Genomic DNA, 25477 nt, shown 5'->3' with positions numbered 1-25477 from the left:
AATTCAATGTTAATAAATCAACAGTGGAGTACATGCAGGAAAAGGGGGAGGAAATTCACCCATCTGTAGGTGAAGTTGCTTGGGAAAGTAACATTTATAATGCTATGCTGAACATATGGGAAAATAGCTACATTTGTGGATTTATGAAATGACAACCATTTTTTTTAAGTATAGTGGACAGCAGTGTTGTGAGGCTGAAAACCAAAGAAATTTATGATCATGTTAACCAAGGTAAGGAATACACTAAACACTTCTTAGATAGTGTTTATTATATGGAAATACTGCATATAATGAATTAATTATAAATATATACATATATAAAATAAGATGTTTTTAAACAGAAACACACATAAAACAAGCTTATGTATTCATCAGCTAACAAAAATGTTGTGAAAAAGCTCACAAGAACCTAACACCTGTATTTCCCTGGGAACAACGGCTAAGTGCTCACGAATCCAGTGTTTCCAGCAACTGCAGAGAATATAACTGTCGTGAATAACAAGAATGTGCAGTACGATATTACTTGCCTTGATCTCACTTCAATCTTGAGGAGCAACACTCTTGTTCCCTTTTTTGATCATTTTCTCTTCAGTGACACACTTGTACTACATCTCAGGCATCACTAGCATCAGTGCCTCACAAATTTTAGTGGACTTGTGAGTATCCTGCTGATTTTCCAAAATACAAATTATAATTCAGTAAATCTAAGGTGAGGCCCAAATTCTACCTTTCTAACAAGCTCCAATGTGAGAACTCTGCTGCTTGTCCCTGAACCGCTGAATAGTAAAGATATACATCCTGCCTTGCATACCTGCAACACTAATTTAACTCAAATAACTCTCCATAGTTGAATGATAGGAGTAGTAAGAGACAAAATTGTGTTTCTCCTCTGGAGCTCAGAGAACAAACTATAGAACTAGGAATGTGTAAAATTTCCTCCAACCAAGAAGGCTTTTAACCAGAAGAGTATCAAATGTCTCAAGTACTTCAAAAGCACCAGGAAGGAAAAGAATAAGAAAAGACTACAAATTTGGCATAAATTCAACACAGAGTTTTATTGAGAACATGTTTCATGAAAGCAAGATCCTTTACCAGGTATGCATATATTAAAAACACACATACTTTGCACTGAAGGAGTAGAAAAATTAGAAGGAAAAGGGGGACCTAAATAGCTGCAACGAAGGAGAGGAAGTGAGGAGTACAGTTAGCAAAGTATGGCTGAAATGTGGTGGGAGTTCAGACCAGGAAGAGTCCGTTTCCCACCTGTGAGTCAGGGAAGGCCCTCGGGAATAAGGACATCTATAACAAGCCTGATGATCCATTAATAGTTGAACATGTGAATATTGCTAGGATCCCATTGCATTTGGAGATAAAATTTGAATTTTAAAGTCCCAGAACCCAGGTCAGAACAACAAATCCTGCAAAACTAAATTGAGCTTATATTGACAAATGATCTTTAATCAGAAACAAGCAAAACTGACAAAAGTTTTACAAGGAGAGTTGAGAGGACGTCATCACCATGATGTGTTCAGGTGTATCCTGAGCTGTTGAACTGCTGGTCTCTCACCCCAAAAGGAGAAGGGTGACAAGGAGGATCATGGTGTGTCTTAACGGAAACTGGATGAAAACAGAGATAGAAGTCACTCTGAATAAAGTGGAGCTAAGAATTGAGGAGTAAGAGGGAAGGGGACTGGGGAGAGAAGAACTGAGGAGAGAGAAACAAAAACCATGGGAAGACAAGTGGGGTAGGAAATAAGAGTAGGAAAGACACATGCCAAGAACTCACAAGCGTTTCCTGAACCAAAGCACAAGACCTATCAGAAGAAACAAAGGCACTATCACCGCCAAGATGATCAAGCCCATGGAACTGTGATGTTCTGTGAATTTGGGGAGACACCAAGGATGTTATAATCCACCCCATTTTACCTCACCACTCCCTGTTTCACTGCATTCCCTTGGCTTCTTTTTTTCATTTGAGTATCCAACTTACCAATCTCTTTTCTTTTTTTGTTTTTCTCTCATCCCTGCTCAGAGATGGATTCTTCATCTTATCCTCAGCATCCTCCTGCATCTACAGTGCCCTCATTTTCAACACTTCCATTTCTTAGCTTACCTATTTTTATTCATGTTGGGGCTATAATCCCTAAAATCCTAAAATTTTCAGCTTGCCCTCCCTCTATGTCTGAAGACCACCTCTTGGCCTTTCCAGCCTGGGCCCCAGCTCTTTCTCACCCCAGTAGAGGATGATGTCCTGGCCCTCTAGACTGCTGTGCTTCACCCGACAGGACAGGTCAGCTGCCTCCCCAGCGGCCACCTCCTGGGTTGCTCGGAGATACCATGTCCCGTCAGCATTGGGCAGGATGTCCCCTCGCTGAGTGCCCTGCTGCTCCTGCTCACCCCGCATCCACATCACCCACACAGGTTTTGGGTAGAATCCTGAGACATGGCACAGAAGCTGCAGACGGCCAGGGCCAGGACTGAGGCCACGGGACAGCCAGGCCTCGGGCTTCACTGCAAAGGACAGAAAAGATATTCAAATACAGACTTGGAGTTTCATATCTCCACAGTAGTTTAGAAGTTTAGATAGACACATCGTTCCCATTTCTCTCTTTTTTTCTTTTTTTTTTTTTTTTTTGAGACAGGGTCTCACTCTGTCACTATGCTGCAGTGCAGTGGCATAATTATAATCATAGCACACTGTAACCTCAAACTCTTGGGCTCAAGCAATCCTCCTGCCTCAGCCTCTTAAGTAACTGGGACTACAGGTGTGTGCTACCATGACTGGATAACTTATTTTTATTTTTTAGAGACAGGGGTCTCACTATGTTGCTCAGGCTGGTCTGGGACTCCTGCCCTTAAGCAGTCCTCCAGCCTCAGCTTCCCAAAGCACTGGGATTAGAGATGTGAGCCACTGCACCCAGCCTTTCCCACTTCTGGGTGGCTCTTCCTTATTCCAAATTGGAAGGGGGTGGTGGAAGGGTATGATTTTCAAATCAAAAGTTCTTGGAGGGAGGGTGCAGGACTGACCTTGCCTCTGGAGATGTGCCTTTCCTGCATCAAGAAGACCCAAGATGAAACGTGGGCAGGTGTCACTGAGGAGACTGTGTATTATGTCATTTTCATGCTGATTCTGATTGAGCACTTTGCAGAGACGCTTGGCCATATTCCCAGCCACTGGAGATGGCAACCATGAATTGTTCTGGAAGCTCACGAAATCTGATCCTTGATAAGCCAACCTATGGAAGCTTCCTGAGAACTTTCCAGAGTGCAGTTCACAGCCTCCTGTCCACTGTATCTCAAAAGGATCTGGGGTTATGAAATACGGGAAAGAGGGAGAAAAAAAGATAAAATGAAATGAGTAGAAGAAAAGATTGTAGGAGTAGAACCAAAGATTGCAGAAGCAGAAGGCGGAAGTTTGCAGGGTTTGACATAATGGAATAAAATTTGGTTTGGGCAGGGATTCAGAGAAAGAGAAATTGGTGGAAGCTGTAGGTGGAGGAAAAGATTAGTAACGTATGGAAGAGGGCAGATTGGTCAAAGAAAGTGATGTGAATGCTGTGGGTGAGGAAGGACTTGGTGTAAGAGAACTGGGATTACAACAACTTAAGTTGAATGGAATGCAATGGGTTACAATTGAGTATATATAGAGAGACTGCTGAAGAGAATGAATGAGAAAGTGAGAAAGCTGAAGGTATCTGGTTGTAGGGCAGGAAAAAGGGTGGCCATAGGATACCTGTAAGAAAAGGTAATAATGCATAACCCTGTAGTCAATAAGAGAGGAGTTCATAAGTAGCAGAAGTGTTTGAAGAGTTAGGGTCTGGATAATAGCCCTTGCCCAAAAGTATGCAATTGCAGTTTTATGATGGAAAGAATAGAATAAGATAAAGAAGAGAGTCAGGCTGTTTCCTACAGGAATAAGAAACATTGAGACATCCCCTGTCTCCCGCCTCCCTACTCCCCATGGAGGAAACTGAACTCACACTCAATCTGTAATTCACGAGAGTATCTATGCATTTCCTCAAGGAACCGATCGCAGCGTATATGAAATAACATTTCCAGTTCCTTCCACTCCTCGTTGCCGAAGTTTCCCCTGGACCAGGGCCACAGGAAAATGATGGTGCTGGAATTTCTGCCCAAGGTGTGGGTCTGCAAATCACCCAGACAACCTGAGATCAGATTTCGTTTCCAGGAATGGTTAGAAAAGGATGTGATCTGGATGACATGGAAGGAGACAGGCTCCTTGAGCCCTGTGGCAAAAGAACAAATAGAATGGGGAGAAAGAAATTGAGAAAGAGAATGGAGAGAGGCCAGAGTGGGGGAACTCAGAATCTGGAGAAAAGGGGATCCATCATGGTCTTAGCAGACGTTTGCTTGCCACAGAGCCCCATGACTTATCAACCACCTTTGTAAGAGCTCGGGGACTTGGAGTCATGGACAATCAGAATGGAAACATCCTGGCACTCTCACTTTCCAGGTATATGCTAGGGAAAGCACACACACATACACACATACACACACACACATACACACATGTGCACACACACAAACACACACACACACACAGACCTTCATCTACCCAACTGGGCAGTTGTCAGAGTTCTTACCGTCTGCATTGTCACCACCTGGGAGAACAGCTAGCAATGGAAGTAGCAAAAACAGCATGTCATTTGCAGATGTTATTTCCTTCTCTCAGAAAAAATGGTCTTTGATTTCTGTTCCAAACAAACCTACCCCCACGATATCTCTATTCTGACTTCTTTCTGCAACCAACAGACAAACCTCCCATGACTGCAACAAAGAAAATTCACTCCAAAAACCCTGAGACGCCTATTCAGTCTCTCATTTCCCTCTGGTTCTGACTCTCCTCTCTAGTTTCCAACTTCTCTCCTTGTCACCAACTTCCTACTTACTCACCTTCCCCTAATTCAACTGCTATGGAACAAGTCTGTCGTGGTATTGAAAAGCCACTTAACCACTAAGGATCTTTTTTTCCTCAATCATACAATAAGAGCATAAAACTAAATGGCTCCCAGAGTGCCACCCAATGTTCCCATGTCCCTGCTGTTTTTGATCACTCTGTCCTTTTCAATATTTTCCCATGTATTTTCTTCCCGTCTCTTCACCCCCTTACTACGTTCTCATTTCTGATTTAACATTGATTGATTTGCTTTGTCAGAGTCTCCTATGACTGCCCTGTGTGACAGTATAAACTAACACCTTTTCTCCATTATTCTTAGAGAAGAGCCAGTAACCATCACACACACCCAAAAAAAACAAGAACACTAAAATATATAAAGAAAATTTCCTCTGTTTGATTTTCATTGATATACATTCACTCACCCAACAGACTCTCTTAGCACCTGCCTGGAGTCAAGCATCTTGGTACTTAAGAATATGCAGTGGTTGACAACACAATCACTTTATTGAAGGAGATTTTACTCTACTTAGGGAGAAAAACACAAGAACTATAAATCTTGGTGTGCTGAGTTTTATTATACTGTATACACTCTCTGGATAAAAAGGAGGCCTGCTTGAAATAATATTTTCTAAAATGGGGACTCCTAACTAAAGTTTGCCAGCCCAGAATTTTGACTTCAATGGTTGACTTGGATATTAGTTCCATGCCGTTATCACACTGTATCCCCACCTAACACAGTACCTCGCAAGTGGTAGGTGCTTAGTGAATATTTGTCAAATGAATGAATGAATTCAGCCAATACATCCATTTTTTAATTATGGAGGAGATATTCTACATGAAACTTTTTAAAGGAATCATAAATGTTACTTGTAACCCTACATAGTGAGATGAGAATCTCATACACTTTTATTAAGGATAGAAGTACAAGTTACTGCCATGAGGTTTACATAAAGGATCCTGCTATAAATTTCCTATTACTTATAAGAAACTAGTCATGTAATCCCAGCACTTGAGAGCAGTGAAGTTAATGGAATATTCCAAAGTCTGTATCCCAGGATCCCTTTTTATTAGTCCTACTTGGATGTTTCAGGGTTGTTTTTTCATAAATGAGTCTTTGCTGGACAGATTTACATTCTTTTATGCTGCTTGTTATTGTTCAAGGAGTTCTAAATATATGTTTATGCTTTGTAGGTATCATCCATATAAATGTGTTTGGGCTATTTACTATATTGTTTGGTTTTCAAAAAAATTATCTGAAGCTAATTTAGGGGAAAAATTTTTTTTTCTCGAGATAGGGTTTCACTCTGTTATTCAGGCTGGAGTGCAGTGGAATGATCATAGCTCACTATAACCTCAAACTCCTCAAGCAATCCTCCTGTGTCAGCCTCCGAAAGTGCTGGGATTATTGGTACGAGCCACCAGGCATGGCCTGCAAATGATTTTTGTTTGTTTGTTTGTTTTTTGTTTTGTTTTGTTTTGAGACAGAGTCTCACTCTGTCACCCAGGCTGGAGTGCAGTGGCGTGATCTCAGCTCACTGCAATGTCTGCCTCCCAGGTTCAAGCAATTGTCCTGCCTCAGCCTCCCAAGAAGCTGGGATTACAGATGTGTGCCACCATGCCTGGCTAACTTTGATATTATTAATAGAGATGGGGTCTCACCATCTTGGTCTTGAACTCCTGACCTCAGGTGATCCACCTGCCTCAGCCTCCCAAAGTGCTGGGATTACAGATAATTTTTTAAAGTTAAGATTAGCATGCAAAAAGCTGTAAAGAGCTTCATTTTCATATTTACAATTTTTTGAAGCTGGACCATCAAAATCACAACTTGAATTTATCAAAGAACTGAAATATCAGGGCAACCAGTTAACCCAAAACATAAAGAAAGACAGACTCCTCCAAGGACAGAAGGAATGCAAACCCTTGTTTACTTGGGACAGATGCCAGACACTGTACAAGCCAATAAGAAGAAAAATTCAGCTAAAATTGTAAACAAATTAGTAAAGGCTAGCATGAGTATATAGAAGCTCTGAGAATCATAGAAACAGGGAATTTCACATCAGTCTCTAAGCCCTTTTTTGTAAACCTCACTAGGGTCTTCTGAAAGATTAGGATCAGAGATGTAGACCACATAAATCCTCTCTCATGATGCGGGCCTGAGGAATGAGAACAGCTACTGCATGGGAAAGGTAGTAAGTCCCAACTAGACCTGTCTCCTCTATTGCAAGAAAGAAAAAAAAAAACAAAAGCCTGGCCAGTAGTGATGGGCCACACCTGTAATCCCAGCACTTTGGGAGGCCAAGGCAGGCAGATCACAAGTTCAGGAGTTTGAGACCAACCTGGTCAACATGGTGAAACCCCGTCTGTACTAATATTACAAAAAATTAGGCAGGTGTGGTGGTGCACACCTGTAGTCTCAGCTACTTGAATCCAGGAGGCAGAGGTTGCAGTGAGCTGAGATCATGCCACTGCACTCCAGCCTGGGCAACAGAGCAAGATTTGGCCCAAGATGGCCAAATAGGAACAGCTCCAGTCTCCAGCTCCCGGTGTGAGTGGCACAGAAGATGGGTGATTTCTGTATTTTCAAATGAGGTGCCAGGTTCATCTCACTGGGTCATGTCGGACAGGTGGCGCTGGTCAGCAGGTGCAGCCCTACCAGCGAGAGCTGAAGCAGGGCGAGGCATTGCCTTGCCTGGGAGGTGCAAGGGAGAAGGGAATTCCTTTTCCTAGCCAAAGGAAATTGAGACACACAACACCTGGAACATCGGGTAACTCCCACCCCAATACTGCGCTTTACCAAGGGTCTTAGCAAATGGCACACCAGGAGATTATATCCCACACCTGGCCCAGAGGGTCCCATACACAGGGAGCCTCCCTCATTGCTAGCACAGCAGTCTGAGATCTAACTGCAAGGCAGCAGCGAGGATGGGGGAGGGGCGCCCACCATTGCTGAGGCTTAAGTAGGTAAACAAAGCCACCAGGAAGCTCGAATTGGGTGGAGCCCACCACAGCTCAAGGAGGCCGGGCTGTCTCTGTAGACTCCTCCTCTCAGACAGGTCATAGCTAAACAAAAAGCAGCAGAAACCTCGGCAGAGTTAAATGCCCCCATACGGCAGCTTTGAAGAGAGCAGTGGATCTCCCAGTATGGAGGTTAAGATCTGAGAATGGACAGACTGCCTGCTCAAGTAAGTCCCTGACCCCTGAGTAGCCTAATTGGGAGACATCCCCCACTAGGTGCAGACCAACACCTCACACCTCACACAGTGGGGTACACCCCTGAGACGAAGCTTCCAGAGCAAGAATCAGACAGCAACACTCGCTGTTCAGCAATATTCTATCTTCTGCAGCCTCTGCTGCTGATACCCAGGCAAACAGGGTCTGGAGTGGACCTCAAGCAAACTCCAACAGACCTACAGCTGAGGGTCTTGACTGTTGGAAGGAAAACTAACAAACAGAAAGGACACCCAGAACAAAACCTCATCAGTACATCACCATCAACAAGGACCAACGGCAGATAAAACCACAAAGATAGGGAAAAAGCAGTGCAGAAAAGCTGGAAATTGAAAAAATCAGAGCGTATCTCCCACTCCAAAGGAACGCAGCTTATCGCCAGCAACAGAACAAAGCTGGACGGAGAATGACTCTGACGAGTCGAGAGAAGAAGGCTTCAGTCGATTAAACTTCTCAGAGCTAAAGGAGGAACTATGTAACCAGCGCAAAGAAACTAAAAACCTTGAAAAAAGACTTGACAAATGACTAACTAGAATAACCAAAGTAGAGCAGTCCTTAAAAGAACTGATAGAGATGAAAACCATAACACGACAACTACATGACAAATGCACAAGCTTCAGTAACCCACTCGATCATCTGGAAGACAGAGTATCAGTGATTGAAGATCAGATGAATGAAATGAAGTGAGAAAAGAGGTGTAGAGAAAAAGAGTAAAAAGAAATGAACAAAGCCTCCAAGAAATATGGGATTATGCGGAAAGACCAAATCTACGTCTGATTGGGGTGCCTGAAACTGATGGGGAAAATGAAACCAACTTGGAAAACCCTCTGCAGGATATCATCCAGGAGAACTTCCCTAACCTAGTAAGGCAGGCCAACATTCAAATTCAGGAAATACAGAGAACGCCACAAAGATACTCCTCGAGAAGAGCAACTCCAAGACATGTAATTGTCAGATTCACCAAAGTTGAAATGAAGGAAAAAATCTTAAGGGCAGCCAGAGAGAAAGGTCGGGTTACCCACAAAGGAAAGGCCATCAGACTAACAGTGGATCTCTCGGCAGAAACTCTACAAGCCAGAAGAGAGTGGGGGACAATATTCAACATTCTTAAAGAAAAGAATTTTAAACCCAGAATTTCATATCCAGCCAAACTAAGTTTCATAAGTGAAGGAGAAATAAAATCCTTTACAGACAAGGAAATGCTTAGAGATTTTGTCACCACCAGGCCTGCCCTACAAGAGATCCTGAAGGAAGTACTAAACATGGAAAGGAACAACAGGTACCAGACATTGCAAAAACATGTCAAAATGTAAAGTCCATTGATGCTAGGAAGAAACTGCATCAACTAGCGAGCAAAATTACCACCTAATATCATAATGACAGGATCAAGTTCACACATAACAATATTAACCTTAAATGTAAATGGACTAAATAGTCCAACTAAAAGACACAGACTGGCAAATTGGATAAAGGTTCAAGACCACCAGTTTGCTGTATTCAGGAGACTGATCTCACATGCAGAGACACACATAGTCACAAAATAAAGGGATGGAGAAAGATCTACGAAGCAAATGGAAAACAAAAAAAAAGCAGGGGTTGCAATCCTAGTCTCTGATAAAACAGACTTTAAACCATCAAAGATCAAAAGAGACAAAGAAGGCCACTGCATAGTGGTAAAGCGATCAATTCATCAAAAAGAGGTAACTATCCTAAATATATATGCACCCAATACAGGAGCACCCAGCTTCATAAAGCAAGTCATTAGAGACTTACAAAGAGACTTAGACTCCCATACAATAATAATGGGAGACTTTAACACCCCACTGTCAACATTAGATAGATCAATGAGGCAGAAAGTCAACAAGGATATCCAGGAATTGAACTCAACTCTGCACCAAGAGGACCTAATAGACATCTACAGAACTCTCCATCCCAAATCAACAGAATATACATTCTTCTCAGCACCACACCACACTTATTCCAAAATTGACCACATAGTTAGAAGTAAAGCACTCCTCACAAAACGTAAAAGAACAGAAATTATAACAAACTGTTTCTCAGACCACAGTGCAATCAAACTAGAACTCAGGACTAAGAAAATCAAAACCACTCAACTACATGGAAACTGAACAACCTGCTCCTGAATGACTACTGGGTACATAACGAACTGAAGGCAGAAATAAAGATGTTCTATGAAACCAATGAGAACAAAGGTACAACATACCAGAATCTCTGGGACACGTTTAAAGCAGTGTGTAGAGGGAAATTTATAGCACTAAATGCCCACAAGAGAAAGCTGGAAAGATCTAAAATTGACACTCTAACATCACAATTAAAAGAACTAGAAAAGCAAGAGCAAACACATTCAAAAACTAGCAAAAGGCAAAAAGTAACTAAGATCAGAGCAGAACTGAAGGAGATAGAGACACAAAAATCCCTCCAAAAAAATCAATGAATCCGGGAGCTGGTCTTTTGAAAAGATCAACAAAATTGATAGATCACTAGCAAGACTAATAAAGAAGAAAACAGAGAAGAATCAAGTAGATGCAATAAAAATTGATAGAGGGGATATCACCACCATCCCCACAGAAATACAAACTACCATCAGAGAATACGATAAACACCTCTATGCAAAAAAACTAGAAAACCTGAAGAAATGGATAATTTCCTGGACACTTCCACTCTCCCAAGACTAAACCAGGAAGAAGTTGAATCCCTGATTAGACCAATAGCAGTCTCTGAATTGAGGCAATAATTAATAGCCTACCAACCAAAAAAAGTCCAGGACCAGAGAGCTTCACAGCCGAATTCTACGAGAGTTACAAGGAGGAGTTGGTACCATTTCTTCTGAAACTTTTCCAATCAATAGAAAAAGAGGGACTCCTCCCAAACTCATTTTACGAGGCCAATATCATCCTGATACCAAAGCCTGACAGAGATATAACAAAAAAAGAGAATTTTAGACCAATATCCCTGATGAACATTGATGCAAAAATCCTCAATACTGGCAAACCAAATCCAGCAGCACATCAACAAGCTTATCCACCATGATCAAGTGGGCTTCATCCCTGAGTTGCAAGGCTGGTTCAACATATGCAAATCAATAAACATAATCCAGCATATAAACAGAACCAAAGACAAAAACCACATGATTATCTCAATAGATACAGAAAAGGCCTTGAAAAAATTCAACAGCCCTTCATGTTAAAAACTCTCAATAAATTCGGTATTGATGGAACATATCTCAAAATAAAAAGAGCTACTGATGACAGACCCACATCCAATATCATACTGAATGGGCAAAAACTGGAAGCATTGTCTTTGAAAACTGGCACAGGACAGGGATGCCCTCTCTCACCTCTCCTATTCAACATAGTGTTGGAAGTTCTGGCTAGGGCAATCAGGCAAGAAAAAGAAATAAAAGGTATTCAGTTAGGAAAAGAAGTCAAATTGTCCCTGTTTGCAGATGACATGATTGTTTATTTAGAAAACCCCATCATGTCAGCCCAAAATCTCCTTAAGCTGATAAGAAACTTCAGCAAAGTCTCAGGATACAAAATTAATGTGCAAAAATCACAAGCATTCTTATACACCAGTAACAGACAAACAGACAGTCAAATCATGAATGAACTTCCATTCACAATAGCTTCAAAGAGAATAAAATACCTAGGAATCTGACTTACAAGGGATATAAAGGACCTCTTCAAGGAGAACTACAAACCACTGCTCAGTGAAATAAAAGAGGACACAAACAAATGGAAGAACATTCCATGCTCATGGATAGGAAGAATCAATATGGTGAAAATGGCCATACTGCCCAAGGTACTTTATAGATTCAATGCCATCCCCATCAAGCTACCAATGAGTTTCTTCACAGAATTGGAAAAAACTGCTTTAAAGTTCATATGGAACCAAAAAAGAGCCCACATCTCCAAGACAATCCTAAGTCAAAAGAACAAAGCTGGAGTCATCATGCTACCTGACTTCAAACTATACTACAAGGCTACAGTAACCAAAACAGCATGGTACTGGTACCAAAACAGAGATATAGACCAATGGAACAGAACAGAGTCCCAGAAATAATACCACACATCTACAGCCATCTGATCTTTGACAAACCTGACAAAAACAAGAAATGGGGAAAGGATTCCCTATTTAATAAATGGTGCTGGGAAAATTGGCTAGCCATAAGTAGAAAGCTGAAACTGGATCCTTTCCTTACTCCTTATACGAAAATTAATTCAAGATGGATTAGAGACTTAAATGTTAGACCTAATACCATAAAAACCCTAGAAGAAAACCTAGGGAATACCATTCAGGACATAGGCCTGGGCAAGGACTTCATGTCTAAAACACCAAAAGCAATGGCAACAAAAGCCAAAATTGACAAATGGGATCTAATTAAACTAAAGAGCTTCTGCACAGCAAAAGAAACTACCCTCAGAGTGAACAGGCAACTTACAGAATAGGAGAAAATTTTTGCAATCTTGCTATCTACTTATCTCACAAAGGGCTAATATCCAGAGTCCTCAAAGAACTCAAACAAATTTACAAGAAAAAAACAAGCAACCCCATCAAAAAGTGGGCAAAGGATATGAACAGACATTTCTCAAAAGAAGAAATGCATACAGCCAACAGACACATGAAAAATGCTCATCATCACTGGCCATCAGAGAAATGCAAATCAAAACCACAATGAGATACCATCTCACACCAGTTAGAATGGTAATCATTAAAAAGTCAGGAAACAGCAAGTGCTGGAGAGGATGTGGAGAAATAGGAGTACTTTTACACTGTTGGTTGGTGGGATTGTAAACTAGTTCAACCATTATGGAAAATAGTATGGCGATTCCTCAAGGATCTAGAACTAGAAGTACCATATGACCCAGCCATCCCATTACTGGGTATATACCCAAAGGATTATAAATCATGCTGCTATAAAGACACATGCACACGTAAGTTTATTGCGGCACTATTCACAATAGCAAAGACTTGGAATCAACCCAAATGTCCATCAGTGACAGACTAGATTAAGAAAATGTGGCACATATACACCATGGAAAACTATGCAGCCATAAAAAAGGATGAGTTTGTGTCCTTTGTAGGGACATGGATGCAGCTGGAAACCATCATTCTCAACAAACTATCACAAGAACAGAAAACCAAACACCGCATATTCTCACTCATAGGTGGGAACTGAACAATGAGATCACTTGGGCTCGGGAAGGGGAACATCACACATCGAAGCCTATCACGGGGAGGGGGAGGGGGGAGGGATTGTATTGGGAGTTATACCTGATGTAAATGACGAGTTGATGGGTGCTGATGAGTTGATGGGTGGAGCACACCGACATGGCACAAGTATACATATGAAACAGACCTGCAGGTTATGCACATGTACCCTAGAACTTAAAGTATAATAATACAAAATAAAATAAAATAAAATAAAATAAAATACCTAAAAATAAAAAAAAACAAGAAAGGAAACAATAATATTGTACACTCTAACTCCTTTCTTCTCATGTATTTTGATTTTTCATGTACCAATTTACATCTTTTATATGGTTTATCTTTTAGTAAATTATTTTAGTTATCATTTTAAGAGCTTTGCATTTTAGTCTTCATACTAAAGTTATAAGTGGTTTACATACCATAATTACAATATTAGATATCCCAAATTTATCTGTATCCCTACATTTACTTATTTATTCAAAGGCAGGGTCTTACTCTGTCACTCAGGCTGGAGTGCAATGACTGAGTCTTGGCTCGCTGCAACCTCTGTCTCCTAGGCTCAAGGAATTATCCTATTTCAGCTTCTTGAATAGCTAGGACTACAGGCACAAGCCACCATGGCTGACTATTTTTTTTTTTCCGTAAGATGGGGTTTTGCCATGTTGCCCAGGCTGGTCTCAAATCCCTGAGTTTAGTCAATCCACCTGCCTCAGCTTTCTGAAGTGCTGGGATTACAGCCATGAGCCACAATGCCTGGCCTATATACTTACTTTTATCCGTGAGTTCTATACCTTTTGATATTTTCTTGTCACACATTAGCATTTGTTTCTTTCAAGTTGAAGAACTTCCTTTGTTATTTCTTGTAAGACAGATCAGGTGGTGTTGCATTTAGTTGGCTTTTGTTTGTCTGGAAAAGTCTTTATCTCTCCTTCATTTATGAAGGATATATTTGCCAGTTACTTTATTCTTGGTTGGCAATCTTTTTCTTTCAGCATTCTGAATACATTGCCTGCAAGGTTTCTGCTGAAAAGTCTGTTGCCAGGCATATCAACATTCCCTTACATGTTATTTGCTTCTTTTCTATTACTGTTTTTAGAATGCTCTGTTTCTGAGAGTCAAAGGGTATGTCTTGAGGTAGTTCCATTTGTGTTCAATCTGATTGATGGCGTTTGATCTTCCTCTACAGCATTTACATCTTTTTCCAGGATTGTAAAATTTTCTATTATGATTTCTGTGAATAAGCCTTCTATCTCTTTGTCTTTTTCTGCACCCTCTTGAACTCCAATGACCCAAGTACTTGCTCTTTCAATACCATCCCATAGACTCCATGAACTTCACTTGTTTCTTTTTTTCTTTTATTCTTTGTTCTCCTTTGGCAATATTTCAAATAGTCTATCTTTTATTTCACTGATTTTTTTTCTTCTGCTTGATTAATTCTGCTGTTAATGCTCTGTATTGCATCTTTTAGCTCTAGGATTTGTTAGATTTTTCATTATTTTACTCCCTGTTAAACTTCTCTGATAAATTTCTGAATTGTTTTTCTCTGTGTTTTACTGAAATTCACTAAGCCTCCTTAACAAGCTATTCTGAATTCCTTGGGAGATAATACTTCTCCATCACTTTAGGGCTTGTCACTGGCATCTTGTTATGTCTGCTTGGTGAGGTCATAATTCCCTGGTTGTTCATGATGCTTGTGGATGTACATTGATATATTTGCTTTGAATAAAGGTATTTATTTTAGTCTTCACAGTCTGGCTTTGTTTGTGCCTGTTTTTCTTCACTGGGACTGTCCAGAATTTAAGCAAACCTAATGTCAGAGTCCATGACTGCAGCAGCCATTTCAGCAGTAGAGGGAAGCTAAGCCCAGGTTCACTGTCTCATGAGGGCTGTCAGGTTGGCATGGAGCCCTTATGTAGAAGGACATGAGGAAGATGCAAGGAGGGTACCCAAGCTGTGTGAGGAAGCTGACCAGGGACCTAAGTCCAGAAGCCTGTCTCATTGGCTCAGATAGGTGCACATTTCCTGGTAGATCCCTGCACATTTAGGACAATTCCCCAATTGAATTAAAAGGTGATAGTTCTGAGACTGTCCCTGCTCAGGATCTGCTGTGGGAGGGTGGCTGACAGACTTACCTCAGTCTTACATCATTTCCAGATGCGTGCACTTCCCAGCAGTTTGCTGCATGGGCAGAGGAATTCCCTGACTACAATGGGAGGAGCTGGAGCTAAGACTGTGCATCCTCAGGATCCATTGTGGGATGGATGCTGGCAACTCTCCCTGGTAGCTCAGGTGGGCACACAATCTCCAGTTGTCACATGTATGTGCAAGAGAATTTCCCAACTGCAGTGAGAGGAGCTGGAGCTGAGACTGGGTCCCTTCAGGATCTATTTTGGGACAAAGGTTGGTGTTCCCATCAAGGAGGTTCAGAAAAATGGGTAATTTCCTGGCTATGAGATAAGGGTAAGTCTTTCTCTAGGTATCCTTGTGTGAACAGTAACAAACTAAGATCACAGCTGAGTGGGTCTGGAGCCAAATTACAGGGTAAGTTTCAGATTCACTGCCAAAAATGTAATGGGCAGAAGAGCTTTTCTGCCAAGGCACTAGTGTACGTGATTCCTCCTAGACACATTGGCAGATGTATTTGGTTCAAGACTCAAGACAAAATTGGGATGTAGCCAAGCCTTTGGTTAATGGGGATGTTCCAAGTTTGAAACCTGGAGTAGCATTGGTGGATCTGCTATCCAGGTGCTGGTCTGCAAACCCAAAGCTGCCTACCTAGGGCTTAGGTTCCATTGAATTTTCACAGATTCCTTCCTGTTTCCTGAGGCTTCCTCAGAGAGACTTTTGTCTGTGGATGAGTAGACAATTCTTGGAGTGGGGGGATATGAGTGGGTTACCACCTATTCCACCATCTTTCTGACATAGTGTTTGTATTTCTATTCTGACTGTAACGTATATAGAGGGATTAGGTGAATACATAATTACATTGATTCATTGGAAACCAAGATTTTCCGTGTGGGAGAAAAGAGAAGTATAAGTGAGACTGATGAGTTAAACATGTAGTTTTGAATTTGAAGTGAAAGTATAAATCTGAGCTTGTGATGATATTTATCCTTAAAAAAACTCCCAGTCTAATTTTTTTTTTAGGTTTTCCCCCTTAGAAGGCCTAGACACCAGGATTAACCCAGTAATTTCCATATCACATGTTTTCCACTAACAAGGACCAGAGATCCTTCCTAATTTCCAGTGGAGGGCAAGAAATTTCGGCAAGAACCTTGAGCAACTTTGCCACATCAGAAAGCAATAGAGTCTTGATGACAGAGGTGTATTGATGGAGTTCAGGAAGAACTGACTTGAAAAGAGTCTCATTGTCACAGATAGGACAATTTGAGCTTCAATAAAACAACTACTAAGAGAGATCCAAGCATTTTAAATACGCTGAAATTCATGAGTATACAATTATGCAAAAAAATATTGATCGCTTGTGGAGAATGCCATATAAAGCATTCATCCTCTTGAGAACTGGCAAATAAATAGAAAGAATAAATAATTTATTCTTTGATTCCCTCAAGGTAATAAAATAGTTACTGAGGGTAGTGTCTCTTTAGGAATATTCTAACTAATAAGTGAAGAATGTTTAACATATTTTTCTTTCACCCCTAGGCCATTCGTTCACAAGATGTGACCCACGGCACCTTGAGGTCCCTGACTCCTTTTCTGTGGGTTCATAGTTCACAATAAATCTTAACAATACTAACAGGTTAAATTTTTAATTCTGTTCTTCTCATGATTGCATGTTGTTCTCCAGAGACTACATGGAATATGATATTGCATCAGATTGGATGCCAAAGCAGATATGAAAATGTAGCTGTTTTCTTATTAAGCCAGACATTAAAGAGAATTGCCAAAATACTAAATAAATAAATAGATGCAGCTGTAAAACCACGCTTCTCACTACATTTTTGAAAAACTTTTAAAAGTAAAGATATAATTTTTGTTGATATGTAATCCATGTTTAATTGTAGAGAAGTTTATACATATTTTAATTATTAGTTTATTAGTTTTTACTTCTAAGATATATCTAGCTATCTGTCTGGACATACATTTTATATACACACACACACACACACACTCTCCATCACACAAAGAAAAGTTTTTCTGGTGATCTCAATCTTTTTTTATTGTGGTAAAATACACATACATAAGATTTACCATCTTTGCCATTTTTAAGTGTACAATTCTGTGTTATTAAGTACACTCACACTATTGTGGCACCCTCAATAACTTCTACATGTGTAAAATGTGTAAGAGTTGAGACCTATTAATCTAGTAATGAATGAAGACCATCAAGCATTATATGCCTCTTATGAGATATACATAGTATAATAAAACCTGAATCTGATCACATCACAAATCTATTTATATATAGTAAATAAAGAGAACAAAGGAGCATGTTAAATGACATTATAGCTATGTCATCAGCAAAATCCAGACTGTGGATGATTTTACAAGAATGATGAAATTTCTTAAAAAAAAATTCTAGGATAAAAATGAGAGAAGAAACCTACAGATTAAAAAAGATTTATGAAACATATCAACTAATTTTGATGCATGAATCTTATTTTTATTCCAATTTAAAGAATAAACTGTAAAAAACAATTCATGAGACAGTTGGAAAAAATTTGCTGACCAACTATATATTTAATGATATTAAGAAATCTTTTATTTGGGGATGTCATAATGTAATTTTGGCTATATGTTAAAAAAGTCTATGTGTTACAGAAAGACATGTTGAAATAGTTAAGGAGGAAATGATACAATATCTGAAATTTATTTTAATCACAAGTTGATAATTTTTTCAAAACTGTCTAATGAGCAAAGGGTGATTTTTATACTGCTTTATCTTTGCATTTATAAAATTATTATTATTATTACTATTATCGTTATTATTATTATTTTTGGAGGCAGGGTCTTGCTCTGTCACCTAGGCTGGAGTGCGGTGGCACAATCTCGGCTCACTGCAACCTCCACCTCCTGGGTTCAAGTGATTCTCCTGCCTCAGCCTCCCAAGTAGCCGGGACTACAGCCACTCACCACCATGCCCAGCTAATTTTTGTATTTTTAGTAGAGACAGGGTTTCACCATGTTGGTCAGGCTAGTCTCAAACTCCTGACCTCAGGTGATCCACTTGCCTCAGCCTCCTAAAGTGCTGGGATTATAGGCGTGAGCCATCACGCTTGGCTCCTATAAAATTATTAATTAAAAAGTTGAAAAGAAGTCATTCTTTACCTCATGGTTTTAAGTCACTTAGTAGCTGGTTTGGTTATCAGATTGACTGCTGTAGTATCACAGTGCTTGTAGAGTTACTACAAGCACAGTTCAAGTAACTCTTATTTTACTTATTAATGGCTCCAAAGTACAGAAGCAGTGATGCTAGCAATTTTGATATGTGAAAGAGAAGCTGTCAAGTGCTTCCCTTTAGTGAAAAGGTGAAAAATAAGCAAAGAAAAAAATTGTATGCTGAGGTTGCTAAAATCTTCAGTAAGAATGAATTTTCTATCCATGAAATTGTGAAGAAGAAAAAAGAAATTTGTGCTAATTTTGCTGTTACACCTCACACTGCAAAAGCTATGACAGAGTGCATGCATGATAAGTGCTTAGTTAAGATAATTAAGGCATTAAATTTGCGGGTGGAAAACATAAACAGAAATGTGTTCCAACTGATGGCAATTAGGTTTGGCACTATCTGCAGGCTTTAGGCATCACTGGGGGTATTGGAACGCGTCTGCTGTCGATAAGGGGTAATGACTGTATTTTAATATTTTGGCCAAAATATCACAAACACATACACACGCACACACTCTCTAATAAATAAAAACAGTCAAGAAGGCCTTATAATTTGAGGCGGAAGATCTACTTCCGAAAGTCGTTCATTCAGAGGTCATAGTTAAAATCACGAGTAAATTAAGATTTACCAAGGTAAGGACCCTTAGAGGAAAATCTCACGTCCAAACAAAACAAAACAACAACAATCCCCCCACCCCACACACAAAACAACAACAAAAACAAACCACTGTTGAGGGCTGGTAATTTGGAAAGAAAAAAAATAAGAGTAAAGAAAACAGAGAAAAAATAAGAAAAATATGAAAAAGCTGGTTTAAGACATCAGAGATCACAGTAATGTCAGCATTTTCAGCCCAACTGAAAATTCAATCTCTATTGGCTTAAAAGGAAAAAATGAGACTTACTAGGTTCATATACTAAATTGTCCAGAGGTAGTTTAGTTTCCAGATATAGTCTGATCTGGGCTTTGGCCCTGTTATCTCATTTGCTCCTTTATCTTTTTTGTTTGTGAGCTTCAATTCTAGGCCAGGTTTTTCTATGGAATAAAATTTTACAGCAATTTTAGGCTTTGCACACATTACACCATCCAGACAGAATTCCTCTTTCCTCAACCAACAAACATTAACCCAAGGCTTCAGTTGGATTTGGCCAATCGGGTCACATATAAACTATGAACCAATTATTCTGGTTAAGCAGGGGCATACCATTCTGAGTATTATCTTAGATCTTGGTTCTCATCTGGTGTCAATTTTGCCGCCTAGGAGATATTTGGCAATGTCTGAAGATATGTTTGGTTGTCATAGCTGACGAGATACTATTGGCATCCAGTGAGCAGATGCTGCTAAACATCCTACAGTGCACCGAAGAGCCTTCCACAGCAAAGAATTAAATGGGCCAAAATGTCAATAGTGGAATAGTGGTCAATAGTGGCTAAAATAGTCAATAGTCAACAGTAAGAGAAACGATTAGACCAAGGGTTCTTAAACTTGAGTGTGCATCAGAATCACTGGAAGTCTTTAAAACAGATCACTGGCTCTCATTCTCAGATTTTCTGATTCAGCAGGTCAGGGAGGTAGGAAGGCTAAATATTGCTTTTTCTAACAAGGTGCCAAGTGCTATTGCTGCAGATAGTTCATAGTTTATATTCCAAGAACCACAGACTAACTAGGGCCCAAGACTGTACTTAAGGTGCAGTCAAGCATACAACAAAAGCATGGCTATGCTACAAGATGGGGTCAAGTTGAATGCATTCTGGAGAAGCAACCAGCTGTCTTAGTAGAGGAGACAGCTGTGTTTTCACCCATTTCCTACACTTCTCAAGTTCCAAATGCCACATTGTCCTAAAATTTCTAGGTGGGAAAATTGCTTCTAGTATTCCGGGCTTCTCCAAAACTTCGGTTTGCCCTGACCTATCTTTCTAAGTTCTACAGAAAATACATACTCAAATTGCCCCTGGTCTTCATTGTTTTAATAAAAATGAATTTAGATGTTTTAAAATGGGTTGTTTTAGAAAACTATGGAATAAACAAAAAATGAATAAAGGTAAATGCAAATCAAAGGTACAACTAAATTGATACAACACAGATATCAAAGACTCTGTGGGAAGAAACAGTGCTCTTTTTTCCTTGAATATATTGTAGTCTATCTAAACCATTACTCCTCACTCACCTTGCCTCTCTCACTCATTCTCACTGGAAAAATGAGTAGAATACCATTTCTGTTGTGTCTGGAGTTGGTTCCTTCTGGTGGGTTCGTGGTCTCCCTGACTTCAAGAATGGAGCCAGGGACCTTCCGACCTTCGTGATGAGTGTTACAGCTCTTAAAAGATGGCAGAGACCCAAAGAGTGAGCAGTAGCAAGATTTATTGTGAAGAGCAAAAGAACAAGGCTTCCACAGCCTGGAAGGGGACCAAAGTGGGTTGTCCTGCTGGCTGGGGTGGCCAACTTTTATTTCCTTATTTGTCCCCGCTTATGTCCTTCTGTCCTATCAGAATGCCCTTTTCTCAATCCTCCCTGCAATTGGTTACTTTTAGAATCTTGCTGATTGGTCCATTTTACAGAGCACTGATTGGTCCATTTTACAGAGCGCTGATTGGCCCATTTTACAGAGTGCTGATTGGTGCATGGGAAAGTTCTCCAAGTCCCCACTCAACCCAGGAAGTCTAGCTGGCTTCATCTCTCACTATGACCCTTTAAAGCTAGACTATAGCTGTAGTAAGCCAAAGGAAGTTTTCTCCAAAGGAGTTTGGAACAGAAATAAAGCAAGCATAATATTTTTTGGCTAAGTGGAAACAATTTTAGTAAGAAGAGGAGGATCTACAATATCTAATAAAGAGAAAAAAAGAAAGAAAGTAGATGACTCTGAAAGAAAACACTTAACTTGGCAGTTACAGCAACTCAGATTGTTTTTACCGAGAAAATGAATTTGCAGCTGAGAGATCTTTCCAGAGTTCTACAAATAGGGAACACTGTCCTCAAGGAACTTACAAATAGAAGGCGAGGAAAAACAAAAATAACTCCAACGCTGTGGGTACAGTGTAAAGTGGATCTCTGCATAGTTCCTTTTATTACAGCACTAGAAAAGGCTTCCTGAGGAAGAAACATCTCAGCTGAGCCTTCAGGGCTAGAAAGTCATCCAGGCAGACAGAGAAGAAATTGCATCAAAAAGGCTTGGCATCTCTGCAAATACGGTGATCCTGGTGTAATTATATTTGCTTCACTTTGACAGATGATATTTAACCAGAAGCAGAAAAAGAAAAGTTTTAAAATAGGAAGCCAAAGGGAGTCACCATTAAGTCATATGTATTATATTTCATTTATTCTGAGACACATTCTTTCTAACATTTTAACTTGTGTAAAATCTGGGTGAATCATATACAGTCTCATAATAAATTTACAGTTTTAAGTACTTTTTTGCTGATGTTTAATTTATTTTAAAATACATGAAAACTCTGATTTCATCAAATTTGATAGTCATTTGAAATATGGTAAGGTTGACTTTTGGGTGGATAACTTGGGCTTCTTGGTACTTATTGCGAATGGGGGAGCAGACATGATGAGGGCTCATGGGATATTCTGATATGACCTGTTAAAAACAGAAGAACAAAAGAGCTCCACATAAGAGATATTTGTACACCCATGTTCATAGTAATATTATTCATGAAAGTTAAAAGTGAAAGCAACCCAAGTGTCCATAGATAGATGAATGGATGAACAAAATGTGTTATACACATATGCTGGAATATTGCTCAGTTTCAAAAAAGGAAGGAAACCCTGTCACATGCTACAACGAGGATATTATGCTAAATGAAATAAGTCACAAAAAGACAAATACTTTATAATTCCACTTATATTACCTAGAGTAGTTGAATTCATAGAGACAGAAAGTAGAACTGTCCTAACCAGGGCCTGGAGAAGAGGGGAAATGGGACCTTGCAGTATGCTAGGAATAGAGTTTCAGTCTTGCAAGACAGGAGAGTTTTGAAGATGGCTTGTGCAACAATGTGAATACACTTAACACCACTGTACACTGAAAAATGGTACAGATGGTAAATCTTATGTGTGTTTTAACAGAATTTTTTTTTTTAAGTCCACATAAAAGGGATGGGAGTTTGGGGAAAGGATATGGTGAAAGGATTGAGGATAAACAATTTTTAAATAGATAAAATGGTAAAAAAGAGTGGAAGGGTGAACAGAAGAGACATATTAAACACACACACACACACACACACACACACACACACACACACACACGACACCCACAACTCACCGGCGCCTCATATACCACAATGCAAGGCATAGCAAGAGGAGCAAGGAAGGCACCATTATTGCCAAAACAATCGAGCCAGTGGAGGTGGGGTTTCCTGGCAAATGAGAGAGGACAAAAGGATGTCACTTCAGATCCTATACACAGAATTCCTTGGCCTTCCTTTGCCCACCTACTTCCAATGTACGGTCATCTCCAACTTCCTCTCTCATATTCCTGCCCACCATCTGTCTATCCTTTGATCTCCTCTACCCAGTTTACAGGTCCTTAATTCCTACCTTTTTGATAACTTGGATTATCTATTTTTACTCCCGTTGGGATTGGGGTCCTGGAAATCAATCAATCAATTTCTCTCTGCCTCTTTCATTTCTCAAGCTCTATCCTTTCCCAGTGCCTCCCTCTATGCCTGAAGATCACTTCCTGGCATTTCCAGCCTGGGGCCCTGCTATTTCTTACTCCAGTAGAGGACGATGTCCTGGCCCTCTAAACTGCTGTGCTTCACTCGACAGGATAGGCCAGCTGCCTCCCCAGCTGCCACATCCAGGGTTGCTCGGAGATACCATGTCCAGTTAGCATTGGGCAGGATGTCCCCTAGCTGAGTGCCCCGCTGCTCCTGCTCATCCTGCATCCACATCACCCACACAGGCTTTGGGTAGAATCCTGAGACATGGCACACAAGCTGCAGACGGCCAGGTCCAGGACTGGGGCCACTGGACAGCCAGGCCTCAGGCTTCACTAAGGCAGGAAGGGGAAGAAAAAGTGTCATGTTATAACTCAAGTTCAGAGGTTATGAACTCAGAAACCTACAAGCTTGGACAGTGACCCCATTCACTTTGGGAACCAAATAACTTGTTAATTAAGCTCCTATCCTTGGGTATCTTCCTACTCTTGATCTTACAGGAGGTAGTGGGAAGTGAAATAACAGCAGGACTAACCTTGTCTTTGCAGATCTGCTTTTCCTGCATTGAGGACGCCCAAGAGATATCGGGGGCAGGTTTCATAGAGGAGAATTCTCACAGTTTCCATGATACCTTGATATTGCATGATTAGTGCACAGACCTTCTGTGCCTTGCTGCCACCTTCTGGGGAAGGCACACATGAAGCATTCTTGACACTTAGGAAATCCAGTCCTCTTAGAGCTCCCCTCAGGAAGCTTACTATGGCACCTCCAGAATGTAGCTCACAGCCTGCTATTCCCTGGATCTCAAAGGGGTCTATGTAGAAGGAAAACAGAGAGCAAATATTTGTGGTTATTAAACACAAATAAGAAAAAAAGGCATGAGAAAAGAACCTAGGATTTTAGATTTTGGTGGGCATAAAGTTCTTGGGTGTAAAATGATGATGAGCTAAAAACTAATGATAACATTTAGACATTTTCAGAAACAAGAGTGAGCTGGAGGTTCTCAGCAGAAGGAGGGTGCAGGGAAGAGATGATTGAAAAGATGGATTAAGGGAGAAAGCCACACGTTAGATCACTCAGGCATGGGGTAGGAGAAGTAAGGGCCCTTGAGGAGAGGTTTCACACAAGACAAACCAGCAGCCTTAGTCTGAGGGTAAGAGAAGAGTGCAGAGGCAGCAAGAATCTAAAATATGAGGTGTGAAGGTGTGAAGCTGGAGTGAGAGACTACTCTAGAAAAGCGTGTGCATGCAGTTGAGTAAAATAGAAAGGAAGGGAGAAGAATCAGAGAGAGCAACGCCTTGCAAAAAAGAGAGAAAAGAGAGCCCTTGAGAATCTTCCCAGTTCAGTGGACTGGACTCACATTGTATCTGGAAATCACCGGCAAAGTCTTGTACTTCTTGAGCGAATCCAAAGATGTAGACTCGGAATATCTCCTCTAACTCGGCAAACTCCTTATCACTAAAGTTACCTTTAGACCAAGGCTTCAGGAGTATGGCAGTGCCTGAGTCACTATCCCAGCCGTGAATCTGCAAATCATCCAACCAGCCTGAGCCTTGAGTTTGTGCCCAGGTACTGTTGGTAAAGGATGAGGTCTGGATGACATGAAAGGAGGTCGGCCCCTGGAAGGCTGTGAAGAGTGGAAAAGCAAGATGGTGACGATAAAGAGAGCAGTAGACAATTAAGAAGAATGGGAATGAAAATGATTTAGGAAACAAGAACCTACAGTCTAAAGAACACAGAAAGTCTGACACATTTGACTGCCTAGGGCTTCACGCTGTAGTCCCAAACACCAGAATGGTTGAAGAGGGCTGGAGACAGAAAGACCCAGACCCTTAGTGTCCAATTGCACCTAGGAAAGCGCTGCATGCTTTTTAAAATCCAAACCCTGCATCAGTGTTGGGAGCTTCCAGAGTGACTCTCACCTCGTTCACTGTCACCACCGGGAAAGAGAACAGCTAATAGCTGAAATGGCAGCAGCAGCATTTCACCGGGAGATGCAACTTCTTACTGGCAGAGCTGGTATTTGATCTCCAATTTCAGCAAACCTTTTCCTCAGTACCCTGCAGTGACTTCTTCTCTTTTCAACTGAC

General features: G+C 40.5%; 2 protein-coding genes across 6 annotated transcripts in view; both read right to left on the bottom strand.

Moving 5' to 3' along the window:
• LOC123566808 (T-cell surface glycoprotein CD1a-like) overlaps positions 1-21142 on the bottom strand; it is a 44353-nt gene extending 23211 nt beyond the window's left edge. Inside the window, exons 1-7 of one of the 3 annotated variants that reach the window (XM_065544106.2) lie at positions 20891-21142; positions 19627-19757; positions 3981-4146; positions 3028-3306; positions 2233-2511; positions 1787-1877; positions 1041-1617 (exon numbers count right to left, since the gene is read on the bottom strand). In XM_065544106.2, coding sequence (XP_065400178.1) covers positions 1608-1617; positions 1787-1877; positions 2233-2511; positions 3028-3306; positions 3981-4146; positions 19627-19635 — 834 coding nt within the window. In that variant the 5' untranslated portion in view covers positions 19636-19757; positions 20891-21142 and the 3' untranslated portion in view covers positions 1041-1607. Of the gene's footprint in view, positions 1-1040; positions 1618-1786; positions 1878-2232; positions 2512-3027; positions 3307-3980; positions 4248-4604; positions 4776-19626; positions 19758-20890 lie in introns of those variants that run through there. The other 2 variants (XM_045399727.3, XM_045399730.2) reach the window with 2 other exon arrangements.
• CD1B (CD1b molecule) lies at positions 19646-25477 on the bottom strand. 3 transcript variants are annotated; one of them, XM_045399683.2, is made up of 6 exons: positions 25310-25477; positions 24748-25014; positions 23923-24201; positions 23444-23722; positions 22991-23084; positions 19646-19757 (listed from the first exon to the last, which is right to left on the bottom strand). In XM_045399683.2, exons 1-6 carry the CDS (start codon positions 25368-25370, stop codon positions 19715-19717), a joined length of 1023 nt encoding a protein of 340 aa, XP_045255618.2. In that variant the 5' UTR covers positions 25371-25477; the 3' UTR covers positions 19646-19714. The 3 variants fall into 3 exon arrangements, with proteins under 3 accessions (XP_045255618.2, XP_005541398.3, XP_073896079.1); XM_005541341.5 differs by lacking the exon at positions 19646-19757 and adding an exon at positions 22131-22306; XM_074039978.1 differs by lacking the exons at positions 19646-19757; positions 23444-23722 and adding an exon at positions 22131-22306.

This window comes from Macaca fascicularis, chromosome 1 (assembly GCF_037993035.2).
Source record: "Macaca fascicularis isolate 582-1 chromosome 1, T2T-MFA8v1.1".
NCBI lineage: Eukaryota > Metazoa > Chordata > Mammalia > Primates > Cercopithecidae > Macaca > Macaca fascicularis.
This window is presented reverse-complemented; position numbering and strand designations above follow the sequence as displayed.

Excerpts from the sequence above, each read along its gene's own strand:
- CD1B (XM_045399683.2), bottom strand. The coding sequence starts at position 25,370 with ATGCTGCTGCTGCCATTTCAGCTATTAGCTGTTCTCTTTCCCGGTGGT. Across the intron at positions 24,202-24,747 it reads CGGTGATTTCCAGATACAAT|ACCCCTTTGAGATCCAGGGA; the intron begins GTGAGTCCAGTC and ends CCTTCTACATAG. Across the intron at positions 23,085-23,443 it reads GGACATCGTCCTCTACTGGA|GAAACCCCACCTCCACTGGC; the intron begins GTAAGAAATAGC and ends CTCATTTGCCAG.